The following is a 19,836-nucleotide window of genomic DNA, read 5'->3' as shown; positions in this document are numbered from 1 at the left end:
TAGCACATTATTTTTACTGTCTCCGTAGTTTGCATTGAACTTTGCTTTATTCTGTGATTGATCAAGGTAACCTGATCTGGGTTATGACTCAGAGGAAGCCCTCTTAGGAAAAAAACAGGTTAATCGCAGGAAAGATCCGTTTCATTTAGTATCCAGTTTTACCCTCTGTCACAAACAGTCAGCAGTGATAAAGCTGAAACTAGCTGCAGTACAGGATTCATAGCACATCATTTATGGGCAAGAGTATATCCTTTAACAGTTTCATCAGCTTCTGGAATTTAAGTTACCATGCAAAACCCCACACACAATGGGTATGTGCAAACTGCACATTTACTGTAGTCATGGAACGTTCCAGTGACGGAAGTTTGGGGAGTGAGATCAAGATGACATTCTTTTCTATTTACACCCCTCCTATTTTTACCTGTTGTTTCTCCTATCTTTTCTCTCACCACAAAAAAAATCATTAAGGAAAAAGAGAACAGTGTGGCCCTCGACATAGAAGCACTCAGCCTAGAAGGTTAATATTAAGCCAAATGATGGTTTTAAAGCTAAATATTTTCATTTGGTTTGGATATTAGCAAATAAAATTGCTAATCAATTTTTCTCTGACCCTTTTTTATATGTAGCCCAGTAAGCTATGCTAAAAACAGTTCTGGATTTCCAGTTAACTCTGTGTGCAATAGGTGCATGAAAGGGAGAGATGCTTGTGACTTTCATTTAAGTCTTCTGAAAATTAGAAACCTTTGATTACATTCGGTTTTCAGCCCAAGCAAGCTTGCGTTGTTTTTGCCACTTGCAATTATTATTACCCCCAGTGCAAAGCAATATTAAAGAAACGTGCTGGCAGGGGCATGTATTGAATGGATGCCAGCAAAAATCCCAATAAAATCAGTGCAGGATCTGGTCTTTGACAAGAACAGATGCTCTGTCAGAATAAGCTCTCACTTTTCCTTAAAATAATTTCAGTTAAAGGGGTCATTTGACCCTTTAAGTTAGTAACCTGGCTTAATGTCTGTGCTTTCATTATCCAGTATTAGTCTTTATAATAATGCTGGAGCTCATGAAAAAAAATGTTTTTAAAAGATGAGAACCTCTAATTGAGCAAAGTAGGCCAGCAGACTTTAGCAGACAAAAGCAATACATATAAAACATAACTACCTTCTGTCCTCTCCACATGCCCCTTCTATGTAGTTCTGATCATTACTGCCTCACTGTGAATTAGAGCATTATCTTCTGTCTTTTGCTTGGCTGCTCTAATATCCCATACCTTTATGCACACAGTGCCTATCCTCTTATTATATAAGCTGAGAAAGTAATGGCTCTCCCATTTATGAAAGAAGTAACCCATCTAGCAAGAGAAACAGGGAGCCCATGTAATCTTTGTAAAATGGCAGGTTCCAAAAGCAAGATTAAAGGAACAATAGGATTAAGGGAAGGATAACAAGCCTTTTGTATACTCCTATAGTAGCTCACATTTCTGCAGGCTAAAATATTAATATGAAAAGATACATCATTAGCTTAGTGATGTGGTTCTGTTGTTCAATAACCCTGAAATATTTCTTTTTCACCATAGATTTTAGATGTCCAGGCAATGAGCAATGACACATCTAGCCAACTGTCACTTTGCTATATGTTGGGCATTTCCTTCGGGCTCACCTACAATGGGTTAGACCAGTGGTCCCCAACCTTGGGCCTCCAGATGTTCTTGGACTACAACTCCCAGAAGCCTTCACCACCACCTTGGCTGGCTAGGATTTCTGGGAGTTGAAGTCCAGGAACATCTGGAGGCCCAAGGTTGGGGACCACTGGGTTAGACATTATGTACATTACAGTTGTGTTGGGGGGGAAATATCTCCTTTGGGGAACCATTCTGACAGGCCCTGAGATCAATACTATCAAGCTAGCCAGATTCTTTTCTTGTTGGACAAGCCCCAGCTCTAGGCCTAACATCTTATTTTTAATATTATTGCAATGTTTTTGTGTCTATATTAGCCTGGATTTATTATTGTGTAGGTTTTACTGTAGAGGGGGAAGTGTTTGAAAGAGGTGAGATGGTAAGGTCACTTTAAGAAAATAGGTTAGAAAGCAGTGAGACATGGGCAAGCTGCCTCTGGAGGGGTCTATGGGGAAGTCTCGTGGTGCAGTGGTCAAACTGTAGTATTACAGTCAAGATTGTGATCCCAACCTGAATTCGATCCCAAAGCTCTTAGGCAGCCAACTCAAGACTGACTCAGCCTTCCAAGATTGGTAAATTGAGTACTCAGCTTACTGGGGGTGGGAGAAATGTATACCCTGCATAATTAAATTGTAAACTGCCCAGAGAGTGCTTTAAGCATTATGGGATGGTATATAAGCAGCAAACTTTGTTTTGCTTTTCTTTGCCCCTTCAGTTCAGTTATGTAATCTTTCAGTCAACCGGGTTGAAAGTGCTGTTGTTGAATGGCAGGCTTAAAAATGGATAAAATGCCAAGGGATTTAACCCTTCCTAGCTTAGTTATCCTGTTTTCTCCATGTAGCACCTGGCATAAAGGTACAGCTGCCGTCATCTATGATTATTCCATCTTGGTGTGTTCAACAATCACCCAGTTTTGAGTTTGTGTTCCCAAAAGTAGACTTTTCCGACAGAACAGAGATTCTGTTGGTGTACCAAAGACCCTACTGTCCACCAGTCCTGCTGAACTAGCTGAGCTGGTCTCTGTTGTACTACTGACGGAATTAATCTTTCATACTAAAACTACTCAAGCTCAGAATGTTAAGGCTTCCACGAAATCCTGAAAAGTATGAGTCTGTTCCAGGTGGTTTCTGGTCCTCCCCATTCATCAGGAATGAGTTGTATTTTGGTGATCTTGTTTCTCCTCTTGTGGAAGACTGCTAGATGGAATTATGGTGATCTGGGTGTGTGGCTGTTTTTAGTTATCTTGGTAAGGACATATCATAATAGGATTTAGAACACAGAGAGGGAAAATAATTCTCTTAGCATATAACCTTCAATTAGCTAGCAAGGCCAGTGGCCATACTGTTTGGGATATTATGGGAATTATAGTCCAAAAAAGTGAATACAGTATTCAGATCTCTGGTACAGGTTTGCTAGACCTGTGAGCCATATCAAGGGCAGAGAAGGCAATCTTTTAGCTAAACAAATAGCTGGCTAACCATGGTTTGCTCTCAGAATTTGAACCTCCTTCCTATGGAGTAGAAAAGCTTTCTTTCTTTGTAAGTGCCTCTTTGTATTTATATCAAACACCAAAGTAGAGGACTTAAACATTATTATCACAGTTCAAAATCATTAGATTACAGTAAGTGCATTGATTCTGTAACACATAACTCCTGACACTAGCTTGCCACTTGAAATAAATCCAAACAGAACAAATTCTTACCCAAATACTGTGGCTAGCTCACTGATACCTAATCACTTTTCAATCAAAACTGAAAAGTGAGAAGGACAACAGACACCCACCTGAGATGTCATCCTAGCCTAAAAATGACTGCCACACCAGAAATCCTAAATTTATCAATGTCTACAACTTTAAATAATTCCGCTAATACAGTACTATTTTACATTTGTGCATTAATTCAAAAACCTGAGAAAAGCAGAATGATGCACCTGTTTTTTTAAATTACAAATAAAAATGTTCTTATGAGAGTTCCACTTGCTCAGTAAAATCAAGTGCTGAGGACTGCACTCAGACATTGTTATTATTAATCTATATTAGGAGTTAAAGGTAGCAGGACTTCCTGCTCAGTTCTGACTGCGTCGGCCGCGAATCAGAACGCAATCGCTCGTTTTGGGGGGAAGAAATAGTGAAAACCAAAGATGTGATGCCTGGGGTAAAACCCAAGAAATATAACTTGTTAACAAATGAAGAGTTGCCGGACCCGTTTGGTTCAGAGTTACTTGATGAGAAAGCTAATAAAACAAACCCGTTTTTGACCGTTACATCGACTCCTGTGGTTATTCCCGCCGAATCCCTTGGTCCGCCCCCCACAGAAAAAGGACCCAATCACAACCCCACAGACAAAATTTATTCCAACACAGGCAAGCACACATACCAAAACAATTCAAAATAAATCATGCCCACAAATCATGTCCCTCGCAAGGCTGTTTAAAATACCTTGCTTTCCAAACAAAAACACACACTTCCTGGCCAAAAAAAGGTGTGCTCAGCTCTATGTTATATAAAGGGATATTCTTAAATCAATTGCAAGTGTGCTAAATCCAAAGCAAACCAAGGGGGTTTTCAACATGTAACTGCACCCTAAGACTAGCTTTTGCTTTCATGGCAAAAGTGCTGATTTTGTAGATCTTGGAAGCAGCATTTCATGTTGGCAAAATTCAATTGTTACTTCTTTTTTCATCATTATACCATTTGTTTCTTGATAAGCAAAACCCACATATATTGATCATCTGCATTTTTTCCAAGCCAACTAAACATTACCATCACTACAAGTGCATGGTTCTGAATGCAATTCTCAGAGGTAAAATGTGGAACACTGGAAAAGTCCAAATTTAGGAAACAACATCTCCATTGGTGTCTAGGAGCCATCTGGCCAGAGGACTCAAGTCACGCGACCCTGGGTTCATCTGAAAACAACCTGCTCGTGAAATATGAAGAAAGTTTCTATTACTTCTATAATACAGTGTGATCACCAACTCATATTTTCAGTATTTTCCAACTGTAGTCAAATTGTTTGAGCACTTTGAATTTTGCAAGCGTTTTAAATTTCAGTGACGATCTCAACTCGAGGAGGGGGGAAGATTTGTTAAGATCCCTCAATCTGCTTAACGATTATTTTATGTCTAAATGGCTTCATGGGTTCAAGGCAATGATTCCAATCCCAAAAGTGAAGTCAGTGACAAAGGCTGGGATAGGAGATCCAACATGCTGTTAGAAAGGCTGCAACTTTGAACAAGGGATTCTGTGGGTTTTTTTTCTAAATGGCTTCCTCTTACCAAGCTTCCAGGAACACTTACATCCTGATGAACTATATAGTGACAATCACCTCCAACAGAGAAGAGCTCCTATTTTTGTCTCATCATAATTTTGTCCCAGAAAAGACATCCTTGAATCACAAAGAACGCCAAGTAGTCCCTTCCCTGAAACCCTGATTGAGTCATCAGATGCATTATTACTCACAATGGATGCCAATTATCTGAGGTTTCCATGACAACTTTTTTTCTAAGCAGGACTGAATTTAACCTATCCATTCAAAGTAACCCTTTAAAGTTATAAAAGTACACTGCAACTCCACTTTTCAAATTTATAATTTGAAAATCATACTATCTACTGGAGCTGATCCTTATGTGGGAAGAGATTTTGCCAGAAGAAATTTGATCCATACATCTAAGCATTTTGTAAGTACTGTAATGGGAAATAGGCTCAAAGTCAAACCAGGGGTCATAGAGAATACAGACTGTTAGAAGATGATAACAATTATGCCAGTTTTGTGCCCGAGTAAAAAGATGTGCAAATAAAGCCTGTGCTTACCTTCCAGTGACCAATCACCAGACAAAGCATGCTAATTTGCAACATTAGAAAGTGAGATCACTTGAGCTATTTCAAAAAGAAGTCTTTCAAGCACTTAAGGAATTTCTGTTTCTACAAACACAAACTCTGTGGTATTTAATTTGATATTTAAACTTACATCTTCCTTTACTCTTTTGCTTCTCTTTGATGTTCCAGAGAAGATTCGCTGAGCATTTCCTTCTGCTTTTAAACTTAACTACAGCTTCCTGGGACATACGTCAGCTTATTCAACTAATGGGAAACAAAGTAGGAACAAGCCAGGGTCAAAATATGTTTTCAAATCTTTGTTGTATGCCAGGGGTCTCAAACTGTGACCCTCCAGATGTTCTTAGCCTACAGCTCCCAGAAGCCTTCAGCACCACCTCTGCTGGCCAGGATTTCTGGGAGTTGAAGTCCAAGAACATCTGGAGGGCCACAGTTTGAGACCCCTGTTTATGCACATGCCTGCTTCTATGCAGCACTGAGGCAAAGGGCACACAAATACATGAAATAACAGAGCATATAAAAATATATGAAGGAAAACAGTGTATACAAACATGCTGTTGCACCTATTTTCAGTCATTTAATGTGACGTACAACTGCCTATTTGCATATGCCATGAAACTGTGTTACAAGAAATAGAAAATAGAATTAGCATGATTTCTCTTGATTTCCAGCCTCTGTCCTGGCCGTTTTCCTCTAAGGATCTGCTCTACATATTTTCCCCTCAAATATTCTTGCCATATCTGCTTGATTTGCAGTCTGTAATAACAGAAATTCTATCGGGCTACAGGCAACTGTATGCAAACTACTTACAGTGGTGCCCCCCATGACGACGATAATCCGTTCCAGGAAAATTCCCCCTTGGAATACATTGAAACTAATTGAATGTGTTCCAATGGGGAAATTACCTCATCGTCCAGCGAAGATCGCCCATAGGGGAAGCCATTTTCCAAGCACTGATCAGCTGTTAAAATGGCTGCCCTGCAAAGCATGGGTCCAGAAAACACAGGGTAGCCATTTTGCGGAGCCGGAAAAATCGTCATTTTGCGAACAAACGGTTCACGAAGCAAGGACCTAATCGTCGTCAAACAAAAATCCCCCATAGGAAACATTGTTTTGCGATCGCTATAGGAATTGCAAAAAGTCATCGTCATGCGATTTCATCACTCTGCGGGGTCGTCATCATGTGGGGCACCACTTTATATTGTATGGCCAGTAATTTTTTTAAACTACTAGAATCATCAGGAATAATGTGGACAGTGTGGTTGCATAGAGGCTGAATTGGTAACATGTACAGCATGTGAGATTGTACAATGTGTTTGCTGCTTATATGGCTCATATGTTAATATGAGCATCTTAATGTACATTTTCCATGTTTTAATGCAAAAGTGAACTGCTTAGCCAAAGGGAAAAGCAACCAGTAGCCCTCCAGATATCACTGAACTGCAAATCCTATCAGCCTTAATCAGTGTAATCAATGGTGAAGGATGATGGCAGTTGTAATCCAAAGAACAAAAGGAACTGGTACATCCAATGAATTTGATTCTGAAGGAGAAACAATCTCTCTTTATTTCGATTTTAAATGCCCAATGCATTTTGGCTTAAATTTTAAGGCCTTCTTCAAGGGCTGTACAAAGAGAAAACAATAGAAGGAACATTATCAATTTTTTGCATGTATACATTGCACTGCATATAACCATCTAAGATTATATACAATGTACATGTGAGGGTTCAGTTTTCGGGGCTGTCTGTTCTTCAAATAAAGGACGAGTTGGTTGAGGTAAATCAAAGGGTTCAGTATTTATTGCAACATCAACTCCAACAGGGTTCACCCCTAAAAAGGGGTTCAAAGACTCTTGAAACATATTACTTGGCTTTAACGGGGTCCATAAACCATTTATAAAAGGGTTTGTTGTCTCTGGGTTCCAAGGTCCTGTTAATAACGGCACAGTCCCCTGCCCAGGGTCCAGTTCTTCATCCAGGGATATCAACGGTAGAGTCTCTTCATCCCCGCTCCACTCACCCCAGGACGACCCGTCTCCTCCTTCGACTCCCCAGGGGCCGGGTAACCGCCCAGCTTCCTCAACTATATGCCATTGTTTCTTACGTTCCAGTTCTCGTGCCACAGCTTCCCTTTCCTCCCGGAGTTTCCTCCTCCACTCTTTGGCCTCGGTCTCACCCCAGTACGACGGGCGAGGCTTTAGCCCAAGTTGGCGGCGTTTCTCGGCCTCCTCATGGGGGACTCGCACCTGCTCCCATTTGTGGGTCCAGGGATCCTCCATCCAGACCCACTCCCATCACCCCAGTATTTCCGCCGGCTTCCCTCTTATATCTCCCGCCGCTGCCTCAATCTCCTCCCTCCTTCTCCCCGCCAAAGAATCCCCGGGTCCCGGGGAAAGGGTTAACCCTTTCATAGTCGCCTCCAGGTCTCGAGTATCTACCCCCTTATTCAAGGTAAGGGGTTCGGCGACCACTTGCTCCCAATCTGGGGTCTCCACGCCTTTCTCTTCCCGACGTGTTGGGGTCGGAGGTGGGGATGTCTGGGTGTGGAGGGTTCTCTTTGAGAGCGACGGCACTCCCACTAAGGCCTCCACTTTGGGGGCCTCACAGTACACTGTTCAGTGAAGTTCCTATTAGGCTGTATTATGTGGATTAATTAGAGTGACCTGGAACAAAAGCTGTGAAATATAACATCCATAAATCGGGGATTTCTTCCTCAGCCCGGTGTTATAAGTAATCTGATGGAGTTGTGTACAGACCAAATGAAAGATCTAATACAGGCCAAAGATTCCATTATATATATAAAAACCAATTAACTAAATTTGCCTATTAAATACAACAATAGGCTGGATGATTATTCTCTTTGTGAACAATGTACAGAGTCCAAGATAGTTTTATATAATGCAATGTATACATCTAAAAATGGTAATGAGTTGTCCCACTTTTTTGTTTCCTTCTTTTGTTTTCACTTTATGAAGAAGGTCATAAATTTAGGCTTATGTGGGTTGGGCATTTTAAATTTAAATAAAAGGAGATTTATAAATTTTTACATCCCAAGACTGTGGTTTCTTCTTGTGAAGGAGCAATATGTGTCAGTGAGCCGTCCGTAGTGATTGAGGCTACTGAAGAAGAGAGAGAATGCGAAAAAAGCAAAGAGAAACCAGAGAATGTAGGGTTGACAGTTACAACAAAAGGCGGGAGAAGTTGAAGTTGCCTGAGAAGACCATGCTACCCAGAAGGAGTTAATGCTTGGAAGGTATTAACCCTCAGAGTTTAAGCTACTTAACTCCTATTAACATTAATAGGAGTCATGTGTCTGGTAATGTGTCTCATGCTGAAAACCTTACTCCTAACCCTGTCTCACTTGCATTAATGGATTTCACATGAAGTGTTCTTTATAACCTACTGCTTCTTCATGTTTGTCTCTACAATGAAAATAAATAGATCTGGTTTTGCGGCAATTTGACAATATCTCAGTACAAAGTTGCTGTAAAAACAACTACTGTATGCACTGTTGTTCTAAATTTAAAATAGTGAATATGTAAAACTTCAAGATAAAAAGAAACACATTAATTATTTAAAAAACTCTCAATGTGAGTTAAGTCTAATACTGTCAAGAAAAGATATACAATGGTGCCCCACATGACGACGATAATCCATTCCAGGAAAATCGCTGTACAGCGAAATCGTCATCATGCGAAAAAAAAACCCATTGGAATGCATTGAAAACTGGTTAATGCATTCCAATGGGGAAATACCTCATCGTCCAGCGAAGATCGCCCATAGAGAACCGCCGATCAGCTGTTTAAAATCGCTGTCTTCCGAAGCTTCTGTCTGGAAAACAGCCATTTTGCGAAGGGAGGGAAGGCATTTTGCGAAGGGAAGCCATTTTGGGGAACCGGAAAAATCATTGTTTAGCAAACAAACAGTTTGCGAAGCAGGGACCTAATCAACGTAAAGCGGATTTCCCCCATAGGAACCATTGTTTTGCGATCGCAATAGCGATCACAAAAAAGTCATCATCAAGCGATTTCATCGTTTACTGAGGTAAGCATCTAGCGGGGCACCACTGTAAAGAGTTTTAATACTGCATATATAATATCTGGAGGGACTATTTGTAATTAAATTAAATACCTATAAAGGCACCAGGAACCTATCCTGTCCTCTTTAGGAAATCTGACTTCTATAGTCAATAGTCTAAAGCAGGGGTCTCCAAACTTTTCACTGTGAGGGCCACGTAACAAATTTTCCACATTTTTGACAGCCAAAGGAATATGTGTGCACATACACACTCCCACCTGTCCACGTGCCAATGTACATGCACAGGGTGGATAAAAAGGCAAGGTGGGCTGGATGTGGCCCATGGGCCGTGCTTCGGAGACCCCTGGCCTAAAGTAATCCATCTCCTCCCCTCCAAAATATATGATTCTTCAGTTGTTGTAGAAGTGATACAATTTTGACATTTGTGAGTTATAATGTTTTTCTCTTTATAATATTTTTAAACTATTGTCCTCTGTATGAGCCTGCCAGGATCTTAAGCTCTTCAGAAATGTTTCTTTTCTGTTTGACCATCCTCATAGGTTCACTTTGGGCCTGTTCAGACTAGCCAATTCGAGTACTGGGTGGAACAGACTACAAAGGGTCTGTTGAGATCAGGATAATGTGTTATTTGGAATGCCCCTCCTGTCTGAACAGCAAACAACCCTTTATAGCCTGATCAGCAATCAATTAAGCACTTCCCCTGATCATCTGCAGAGGTTCAGGGGAAGTGAAATTATTTTTTACAGTGAACCTCTCTCCCTCTGCCAATGCTGTTCTGTTTTCTCCCTCCCTGGCTCCCCGATTCCCTTCCCTCATTCTTCCCCCACTTTCTCAAACTCTCCCTTTGAGAACTAGATGAGTCTGCTATTTCCTCGCTAAACTGAGCATGCCAAAAAGAATACATGCCCTATCGCTGGGCCAGAAAGGAGCACAACAGCTCCTGAAGGGGAAGGATGGATCATTCTAATTAGAAACACTTGTGGATGAGTTATCTTTTTGGGATCCAAACTGTGCCCTCAGTGATCCATATATCATTATCTATATGCCAGTGTACATGCCCTCTTAGTGAGAACACAAGAGAAGCCTTCTCAGTGCTGCTGCCAGGCTATGGAAGTTTCTTCTGAGGGAGGCTAGGTAACCCCTTCCCTATTGTCATTCCATAAACAGGTTGATGCATTTTTATTTAAGCAGGCCTTTCGCCAGTGATTTAAATGGCAGATGCTTTTTATTATTGTTGTCATTTTAATGGTTTTAAACTGTATTAACTGAATGGCTTTTTAAAAATTTGGTAATTTAATATTGCAGTTGGTTGTGTTTATAGTTGGAGCTGTTTTTAAAATTAATGCTGTAAGCCATGTTGTTGGTGCTTTATAAAGAAAAAACAGGATGTAAATTGAATGGATGAATGAATTAATTAATAAATAATAGAAAAATTTATCTGGAATATGTATAGCACGTAGGGATGGTACTTTCAGATTCTTTTTTTTGACTGCAACTCCCACAATTCCCTAGACAGACACATGGGAGCTGCAGCCAAACATTAAAAGTCTACACAGCACTTTTCATTACTTACAAGGGGTGGTGGTGGTTCTGTGACCATTTCTTTCGCTTCTGAAGGAGGAAACTGCTCCAGTAGTATCTGTGTCTGGCATTGCTCCGTAAAATGGCTAGTCTTGTTGCCCATTCAACTCTGAAGATTAAACTCCACCTCTCAATGAACTACCCATCCAGTAACCACTGCAGCCCTCATGGAGTCACTCCCAAGAACCACTGGGACAGTTTTCTTCTTCTGCAAAGGCAAAAAAAAAAAAATTGTGAATAAGGTCCACATGTAAGTAATGAAAACTGTTCTGTAGACGTCTACATTTTTTTGCCTGTAGCTCCCACAATTGTGCCTGGAAGAATCCTGGGCAAATTGTGAGAGTTGCAGCCCATGAAAGTCCCAGGCCTAACAGCAGGGATGAACAACATATGGAACCTCCAATATTGTTGGACTGCAACGACCATCAGCCCTCACCAGTCCACTAATGCAAGTTCATCACCTCTGATATACAACAACTGATTTTGAAAAAAGCCAGGTTTTACAGAAATGTAGTAATGGAAAAGGTTGCTTTTTGAATTTCAGCTCCCAGAATCCAATAGCCAACATGACTGCTGTGTCAAGGAAAATAGAAGGCCTGAGCAGAAGTAGAATGGTTTAATTGATCATCCATGTCTATCAGGTGTGCTATGACTCAGCAAGGATGATGCAACCAGAGTGATGTAACCTAAATGAGGTAATGCTATGATGTAATCTAAACTGTGATTGGTTATGGAAATGTATATATGTAAAGCTGTATAGTTAGTATCATCTTCCTGCTTGAAGATCACTGCTACCCGTCATGCTGCCAGTTTGCTGTAAATACACTCTGCTGAAAAAAATGCTGCCGGACTCTGTGTGAGTTATTTTTGGACTGCCTGAACTTCAATTTACTCTGAAAAACCATCATTTCCGCCAGATATGCGGACATGCTGCTATGTTTGCTAGAGGATTCAGGGACCAGTAGTAAGAAAATGCATGTATTCCATCTCTGCTTCGCATACCTATGGTCTCATATTCAATTCATGGCCCAGATCTATCTGTCCGTCTGTCTGTCTGTCTGTCTTTTATATTGCTCACCTGGATAAATCTACTCAGATGAAGGTAACGGGTGAGACCTCTACTAGGGATCATGCAGAATCACTGCCAGAGCAGACAACAAGGCTGGGCTAGACAGACAATTTGGGATAAGGCAGTTTACTATGTTTTACACAATCAAACCACTGGATTCAGCAACTAGCACAACAAAGTTTTGTGGCCCCTTGAAGACTATAGAGCTAACACATCACATCAAACATTGAACTGCTTTCCCTATATTTTTTTTTGGGGGGGGGAGTCTTGTATTAATACAACACCTCTGTAGAAAGAGAACTAAACTTTTGCAGTAGTATCAGCACAGAATAGACTGGATATTAGTTAAGCCTGGATATCCGTTCCCATTAAAGTTAACTCATTACTATAGTTTCCAACAGGTCTGTTTTTTTCCTCTGCAGACTTAGGACACAATCCTTACTAGCTAAGATGCTATGCTAAATACAAACCACTTTCAGCCTAGGGATGCTGGAATTAGGTAGGACTGCCCTTCCCAAGTCAAACTTTGTGTAGCACAGCAGCTGTGTCCCTGGGCTGGAAGGATTTGGATCTGGCATAACTCAGTTCATCTCCCACCCTGCCCCTCCTCCAATCTTAACCAGCACAGCTGTTGTGCTTCCAGATCTCTTGAGCTCAACCAGGACAAAGGCTCTTGTGCTAACTGCACAAAAAAGGCTCTTGTGCTAACAGCATAAGAGGCGTCTCTCTCTCTACTCAAAACTTATTATAGCTCACACATCATTATGTTAGGACTGCACTGTTAAAAATAGCATTTAATGTATTTTAAATTATTAAGCATGATGTTAGCCCTACTCCTCTCCAATTTTCTCTTTAAAACTGCTCATAATGTAGAATTATTATTCACAAAGCTTAGTCCAATTCAATCTTAATTACTGGTAAAAGTAGCAAAACATGCCTCTTAAGGATAACCTTATTGTACAGTAAGTATTTCAGAACTTTTTGATGATTTTCAATTAGCAGGCTGATTTGATATGCTATTAGAGATGATTGATTAGATTCTGGCAATTAGACCTAAAAATGAAGGCAGTAGGCATCTGGAGTTACGAATTTCTATTAATAGCTTTTCTCCATGCACCTCAGTTTTTCCAGTAAATAGACATGTGACATCTACTATCTTTTCTGACAAAAATATACTTGATATGATTTTCCTATAAAGGCAGTATAAAAACGCCATCTCCTCATCCCAACTGAGATTTGGGTTTGTTTGTTTTTACAATTCTTTCATTCAATTATTTCATGCTGCCAGCCTTACAGCACTGCAGGGAAGGTTCTGGGCAGAATTCCAGAATGACCTGTCAGCATCAAAAGTAGAAATGTAGTGACTCAGCAGATATGCCTTTGCAGTTCTACTGCATCACTGTTCAGCTGCCGCCTCCCTGAAGACCATATTTTCTTCTAACAGTAGGGATGTTAATTGTCTTCAATTCATTTTCTTTAGGTAGAGAATATTAGAGCAATGCAGAAGAAATGTGTCATTTGTTCCCAGAACAGAGGAAACCAATATTAAATTGATACAATTAATTTCTGTAAAATAACAGAGACTCAGTCCCTGCCAGGACTCTGGGTGTGTCCCCCCTCTGCATTATTTAAAATGGGAAAAATAAAAGGTATCTATTTTACAGCTGCCTAGTTACAAGGCAAAGCTTTAATAAAAGAAAAATGAAAGTTACAGCAATGCATTTCACAGATCCCTTATTCACATCAATAAGAGAGGTAGCTGCATAGACTGTGGATAACTACACAAATGATAGGCAGCTTGTGCCCCCCTACGTGTTGGACTACAACTCCCATCATGTCACTGACTATGTTGGGGAAGCTGGATATTTGTAATCCCACCTAGTGGTTCTCAACCTTGTATCTCCAGATGTTCTTGGACTAAAACTCCCAGAAGTCTTCACCATTAGCTGTGCTGGCCAGGATTTCTGGGAGCTGTAGTCCAAGAATATCTGAGGACCCAAGATTGGGAACCATCATGCAGATATCACATGACTGCGGGCAAAGCCCACTGGGGAAAAGGTAACATGGAGATTCCTTTTCTCTGCAAATGCAAGATTCTAGAGAGGATTACAGTTTGTCCACCTTTGATGTCAATATCCTAGATATTCATCTCTCAGATCCCATTTTAGACTGCTATCCTGTTTCCCCCAAAATAAGACCTAACCTGAAAATAAGCCCTAGTATGATTTTTCAGGATGCTCGTAATATAAGCCCTATTTAAATGAAACCCCGCCCTCCAACATTGTGCAGCAACCAGAAGATGACATGGCTAGATGCAAATAAATGTAGATGGTTATACATGAAAAAAATAAAAATAAAACAATTTTTAGTATATATATTTTAATTGCATTTTAATTCTTTTGCCCTTTTATTTTGCCTTTTTATTGTATTTTAAATGCTGTAAGCCGCCCAGAGACCTTCGGGTAGTGTGGGTGGCATATAAGTTAAATAAATAAATAAATAATAAATAAAACATCCCCTGAAAATAAGCCGTAATGCATTTTTTGGAGCAAAAAGTAATATAAGACCCTGTCTTATTTTCGGGGAACAGGGTATTTTATATTTAACAGGCATAAGCCCACCTGTACTCAACATACATGATTTCTGAGTATACATTTAGTGCATTTATATATTGCTTTTTCCTTCAGTTTGCTCAAGGTAAGGTGGTGATAAAAGGAGCTTTCCTCACACCTTCGAAACGACAGGTGCTACATCAGGTTGAGAGGACAAAGACTGACCTAAAGTCACCCAGTGTGTTTCATAGCTGCACATCAGCAATTCCCAACCTTGACTTCCCAGATGTTCTTGGGCTAAACCCCCAGAAGCCTTTACCACTAGCTGTGCTGGCCAAGATTTATGGGAGTTGTAGTCCAGAACATCAGGAGACCCAAAGTTGGGAACCACCACTCTACCTGGATCAAAACCTAGATCTACCTAGTCCCAGGCCATCCTCTAACCACTAACCTGCACCACCATCTTTATATACTTACCCAAATAGGAATATGCTTTTAGAGCTTTTAATGGTGGTAGTCATAAAAACTGGATATATACAAACCGGGTAAAAGTAAAACTTATTCCAAACATCACAATTTGGCGGTTTCTGTTATAACAAACCACAGCCTGGAATTCAGCACTGCGGCGCCTCCTCTCTGTCCCAGAAGCTTGTCTTCACGTTTAGGTGAATTCCCGCATGAAAACCTCAAGCGCTCCCTCTCGTGGCCAAGAGAGAAACACCAGAGATACTTTTAACACGAGTCTTGTGAACGCTCCCGTTAAGGCTTAACTCCATTTATTTGTGGTTTATGTAGCCCAGCTCTCTCAACGGATTCGAGGTGAGTTAACAATTATTGGACGCCACCCAGCTTATAGCTGGAGGTGCGCCTTCCAAAACAAAACAAAAGCAGCATCTCCCGCTGCCCGAGGATCAGGCCCTGCTTCCGTTTCCGCTGGGATGGCGGGGGGAAAAAAAAAGGAAACTCGTTGGCCGAGAAGGCGCCAAGGCGGTTCCACGTTGGGGGGGGGGGTAGAGAAAGCCTTTTTTTGCCGCGTTGGTGTGCGTCCCTTTCGGTGGTCCCATCATCCGCTTTTGTAGCAGCGGCATTCCTCCGCTTCCCTTGCTTCGGCTGACTTGCCTGTGCCCCGTCCCCCCTGCTTTTCTGTTCCGAGGTTTTCATCCTGTTGCGTCCCCTGCTTGCTTGCCTTGTCAGCCGCCCGGGCTCGCCTCTCCCTTGTGGCTTTTTTTCTCCCGTCTCTTTTGAGTCCCCTCCTGGCTTCCTCTCTCCCCCGGAGCAAGGTGTGTGCCTGTCGGGAAAGGGCCTGCTGTTGTATAATTACATATGAGAGAGAGAGAGAGAGGGGTAGCTGGGCAGGCAAGCAGATGAACAAAGCAGTTCTCCGACGCAGGTCTCCCCAGAGTGCGACTTACTTTCACACGAGTGCGGGTTCAGTGTCACTTGCTCCCAGGGAAAGTATGCAGAAGGTCGGAGGAGGAAAGTGGGTTGTGTGTGTGTGTGTAGACGAAGATGGAATTCAAATTAGGAGCCTAAATAGTGTGGCAGAATTTGTAAATGTGTTGGCCACAAGGCGAGGTGTCGTTTGGTGTTCTTCTCAGGCAGCAAAATGTCTGTTTTTGTTTTTTGGTTTTTTTTGTAAACCTCCAGTATAAGCTTATTTTTCCTACATCTCTCCATCTTTCATACTTTTCGGCTTCTCGCCCTTTGCTATTGCAATCTTAATACTTCTGCTAGTTGGGCTGGCTGTTTGTCATGGACTGTAGTCCTTCCCTGGAGGGGGAAAAACGTATCTTGCCCCTTGGACTATGTATGTTCTTGGAAATAAGTCCCCCATGAGTTTGTTTTAAATATGTTACCCCATTTTTCTCCTTAAAAAGGACCCAATATGGTTAACGTAACTGAAAAACAATATCTGAAGCTGAAAACAGTAAGTATAAAGAGGCATAATGAAAAGACAATGATAAAACTAAAAAACAGTAAGTATACAAATATTTAAAAGGAACAAATACCACTCTGAGAAATGGTAAACACATGTTTAGTGGAGGTTACTTTCAGGTGGGGGCATATAGAATTGTGCCAGTAATGTATTTTTACTAAGGTGAGTTTGGTTGATTAGTTAATCCTAATGACAATTCAAATGTAACAGAATAATAGAACAGACCTAAGCAGAAAAACATATAATTTTTTTGACTCAATTTGTGTGTGTGCACAATTAAAAATATCCTTCAAGTGTCCTTCAAATGGGTTGGACTACAACTCCCATCACCCCCCAGAATGGACAGTATATCTGGAAAGCACCAGGAGGAAGGTTGATTGACAGTGTGACAGTTCCTTTGAAATAAATAATGCAAACAAATAAACTGATGTTGGAAATTTGCATACCACATATTTTCTTTATTTCTGATTCTTTTTGTGCAGTTAGTAGTGGAGTCCTGTATATGGATTTGGGCTTCTTATGAGATATTAAGATAGGTACGCTCTCCCTTTCTTCAGTAGTCTTTCCATTCAGTACTGTTTATAGTTTATGAGTAATATAGCATTATTTATCAGGTGGCACCCTGAATCAGTAATAACTTGTAAACCTTTCAGAGAGCATGCTATGCTAATGCTAACCCTCATCCTAATGTTGTTCCCTCCTAGTTTTCTGTGATTGATCCAGATACCTTTGTGCGATGACATCAAGGGGTAGAGGCCCTGGAAACACTCCTGGGCGAAAAAGACGGGATGTTGCAGTAGTGACAACAGGGGACAAAATGGCTGCAGACTGCAAGCAGAGACCCCATGCAAATGTGCAAGAGCAGGTATCCATATCATTCCAACCCCCATTCAGATCCCCAAGGGAGAGTTAATATTGTCGCACCATTCTCTTTGTATCCACCATTCACACTTCTCTGGTTAAAAATATGCCTCTATAGGTCAGAGTATCTGATATATTTGAAAACTTGCCTTTGAAGATATGCAGAGTGCTGGTGGGTACTAGACCAGAAATTCAGAAACTTATTGGGTGGAGGTGGAATATGTAACTAGCATTCATATGCATGATTATTGGAAGGGAAATGGGATGAAAAAAAGCCTCTGCTGACAGAGCAAAACCAGGAAGGCAGGCAAAGAGGTTTTATTTTTTCTGCTAGTGCGTATGCCCATGTTTTTTTTTTTTGCACATGCTCATACACCGCAAAATGTAAAGGCGTAGCTGTATAAAATTCTTTCAACCTAACTGAAGAGTCTTGTCATCTCTTAAAAACTAACAGTTTTATTTTAGCATGAATTTTTGTAGATTATAATTGAAGAAGGCTCGTGCTGAAGTAGTAGCACAGGGCAAAGGATCTGCTTGGTAAAATTGGGGGCAGACTGCATCTGGCCCACATATTTCCCTTGTCTTAAAGTATAAAAGTTTGAGTATGCCTTGTGCCAGGTATGGAACTAAAACTGGCCTGCTGTTCACTGGCAGTGTGAAAAAACAAAAGAAGGAAAGAAGAGACGGTCCAAAGGAACAGAGGTCCCGGATCATGTTCGTGAAGAAGTGGAACGTTGCTATCGGCTCAAGATGCCTGAAGACTTTTATGATTTCTGGAAGTTTTGTGTGGAGCTGGATTGTGATAAACCGTGTGGTAAATTCCAAAAGACAGCATCTAGCAGGCTTAATTTTTAGTTTTAAAAACTGTAGTAACAAAGAGAAATAGGAAGCCTTTTAAAGCCAAGTACTGTCTCTCACTTGCAATTAAAAAAAAAACCTATGTTCTCTAAGCTACATCCTTTAGTATATTCATTTAAAAATGTTGGACAACTTCAGAACTATTCAAGAGTAAATGGCTTATATATTATAGGTCACATGTGTTAATTGTTATTGTTTGTAAGTGAGACCTGCAGCAAAACAGCCAAATCCTGTTGCATATGTTATACCTGTGGAAGTGTGATGAGATCATCAGTTGAGGGAGATTTTGGTAATTAAAGGTTTCCTTTTTCTTTCCTGCAGTGTAATCTGTTTTACTTAGATGCAGGCTGTGGGGAAGATCTTTAATTACTGAACATCTCCTGTGGCGATGTCATCATCCTTTGGCAGGTGTAACTTACACAATAGAATGTTGGTCAATATTTTACTGTGGGCTGCTCATGTTCATTGTTCCAGTGAGCCAGTCATACCTTTCTGTGGGATACTCCATTCAAGTTTGCCTGTGTTAACAAGTCTTTTCACCAGCATAGCCATTCCTTATTGGGCTGTTCTGCGGCTCTGTCTCCTAGTGATAGTTTATTTTTTCCCTAAAGCAAAGCAAAAGCAAAGCAAAGCGTGCTGCTTATATACCGCCCCATAGCGCTTCAAGCACTCTCTGGGCGGTTTACAATTTAATTATGCAGGCTACACATTGCCCCCCCCCCAGCGAGCTGGGTACTCATTTTACTGACCTCGGAAGGATAGAAGGCTGAGTCAGCCTTGAGCCGGCTACCTGGGATTTGAACCCCAGGTCGTGAGCACAGTTTTAGCTGCAGTGCAGCGGTTTAACCACTGCGCCACAAGGTGTTGTTTTTTAACTTCTGCAAACATTAAGCCTTCTACACATTTCTACACATATAACTCTTCTACACATACTTAACTCTGAACATGGAAAACGAGTCCTCATCATGACATGAAAGTAACAACTGTTAAATGTACTGCATGCTCCATGTTGTCATGTTTAGGATTATTCTGTGGTGAGGTGAAATTAGAAAACTGAGCAACTGAATCTTCTATGCAGCAATGACCATCCATTGGAAGTTTCTACCTCTGCCTAGTGTTTGAAGTAAAAAGTCTTTACATCTCTTTCCAGGTTTGAAAAGTAATATTCTGTTTTAAGAAGTTAATAACTCAGACTGTGATACGAAGAGTTCTTTGTGTAAGGCTCCCACCCCAGTGAGGAAGTGGGTATATGGGGCCTTAATTAGCCTAGAAATGGATAGATGGGGCAGTACCTTGGGAAACTTTCAGTTACAGTGGATAAGCAAGAGTGGGTACAAAGAGCTTCATTTCCAGTAAAAGCTTTTTAAAAAATGTAATTTGGGATGATTAAAAAAGCCAGACCATTATTTATACACATTAAATAATAGGTAT

The 19,836-nt window shown here is 40.8% G+C and overlaps 1 protein-coding gene and 1 long non-coding RNA gene across 7 annotated transcripts in view; one reads left to right on the top strand and one right to left on the bottom strand.

Moving 5' to 3' along the window:
• Window positions 1-4,006: 4,006 nt before the first annotated feature.
• On the bottom strand, window positions 4,007-15,389 carry LOC110085379 (uncharacterized). The gene is made up of 4 exons (XR_013545463.1): window positions 15,293-15,389; window positions 11,122-11,337; window positions 5,644-5,756; window positions 4,007-4,593 (listed from the first exon to the last, which is right to left on the bottom strand). It is a non-coding gene; the product is annotated as an uncharacterized LOC110085379 (long non-coding RNA).
• HPF1 (histone PARylation factor 1) overlaps window positions 15,370-19,836 on the top strand; it is a 17,017-nt gene continuing 12,550 nt past the window's right edge. The window contains exons 1-4 of one of the 6 annotated variants that reach the window (XM_020805496.3): window positions 15,370-15,569; window positions 16,628-16,677; window positions 17,391-17,551; window positions 18,202-18,361. In XM_020805496.3, coding sequence (XP_020661155.2) covers window positions 17,423-17,551; window positions 18,202-18,361 — 289 coding nt within the window. In that variant the 5' untranslated portion in view covers window positions 15,370-15,569; window positions 16,628-16,677; window positions 17,391-17,422. Of the gene's footprint in view, window positions 15,570-15,918; window positions 16,031-16,363; window positions 17,223-17,390; window positions 17,552-18,201; window positions 18,362-19,836 lie in introns of those variants that run through there. The other 5 variants (XM_020805495.3, XM_020805494.3, XM_020805497.3 and 2 more) reach the window with 5 other exon arrangements.

The sequence above is a fragment of the Pogona vitticeps genome, chromosome 5 (assembly GCF_051106095.1).
Source record: "Pogona vitticeps strain Pit_001003342236 chromosome 5, PviZW2.1, whole genome shotgun sequence".
Classification (NCBI taxonomy): domain Eukaryota; kingdom Metazoa; phylum Chordata; class Lepidosauria; order Squamata; family Agamidae; genus Pogona; species Pogona vitticeps.
The sequence above is the reverse complement of the archived record's forward strand: the minus strand, read 5'-3'. Positions and strand labels throughout refer to the sequence as shown.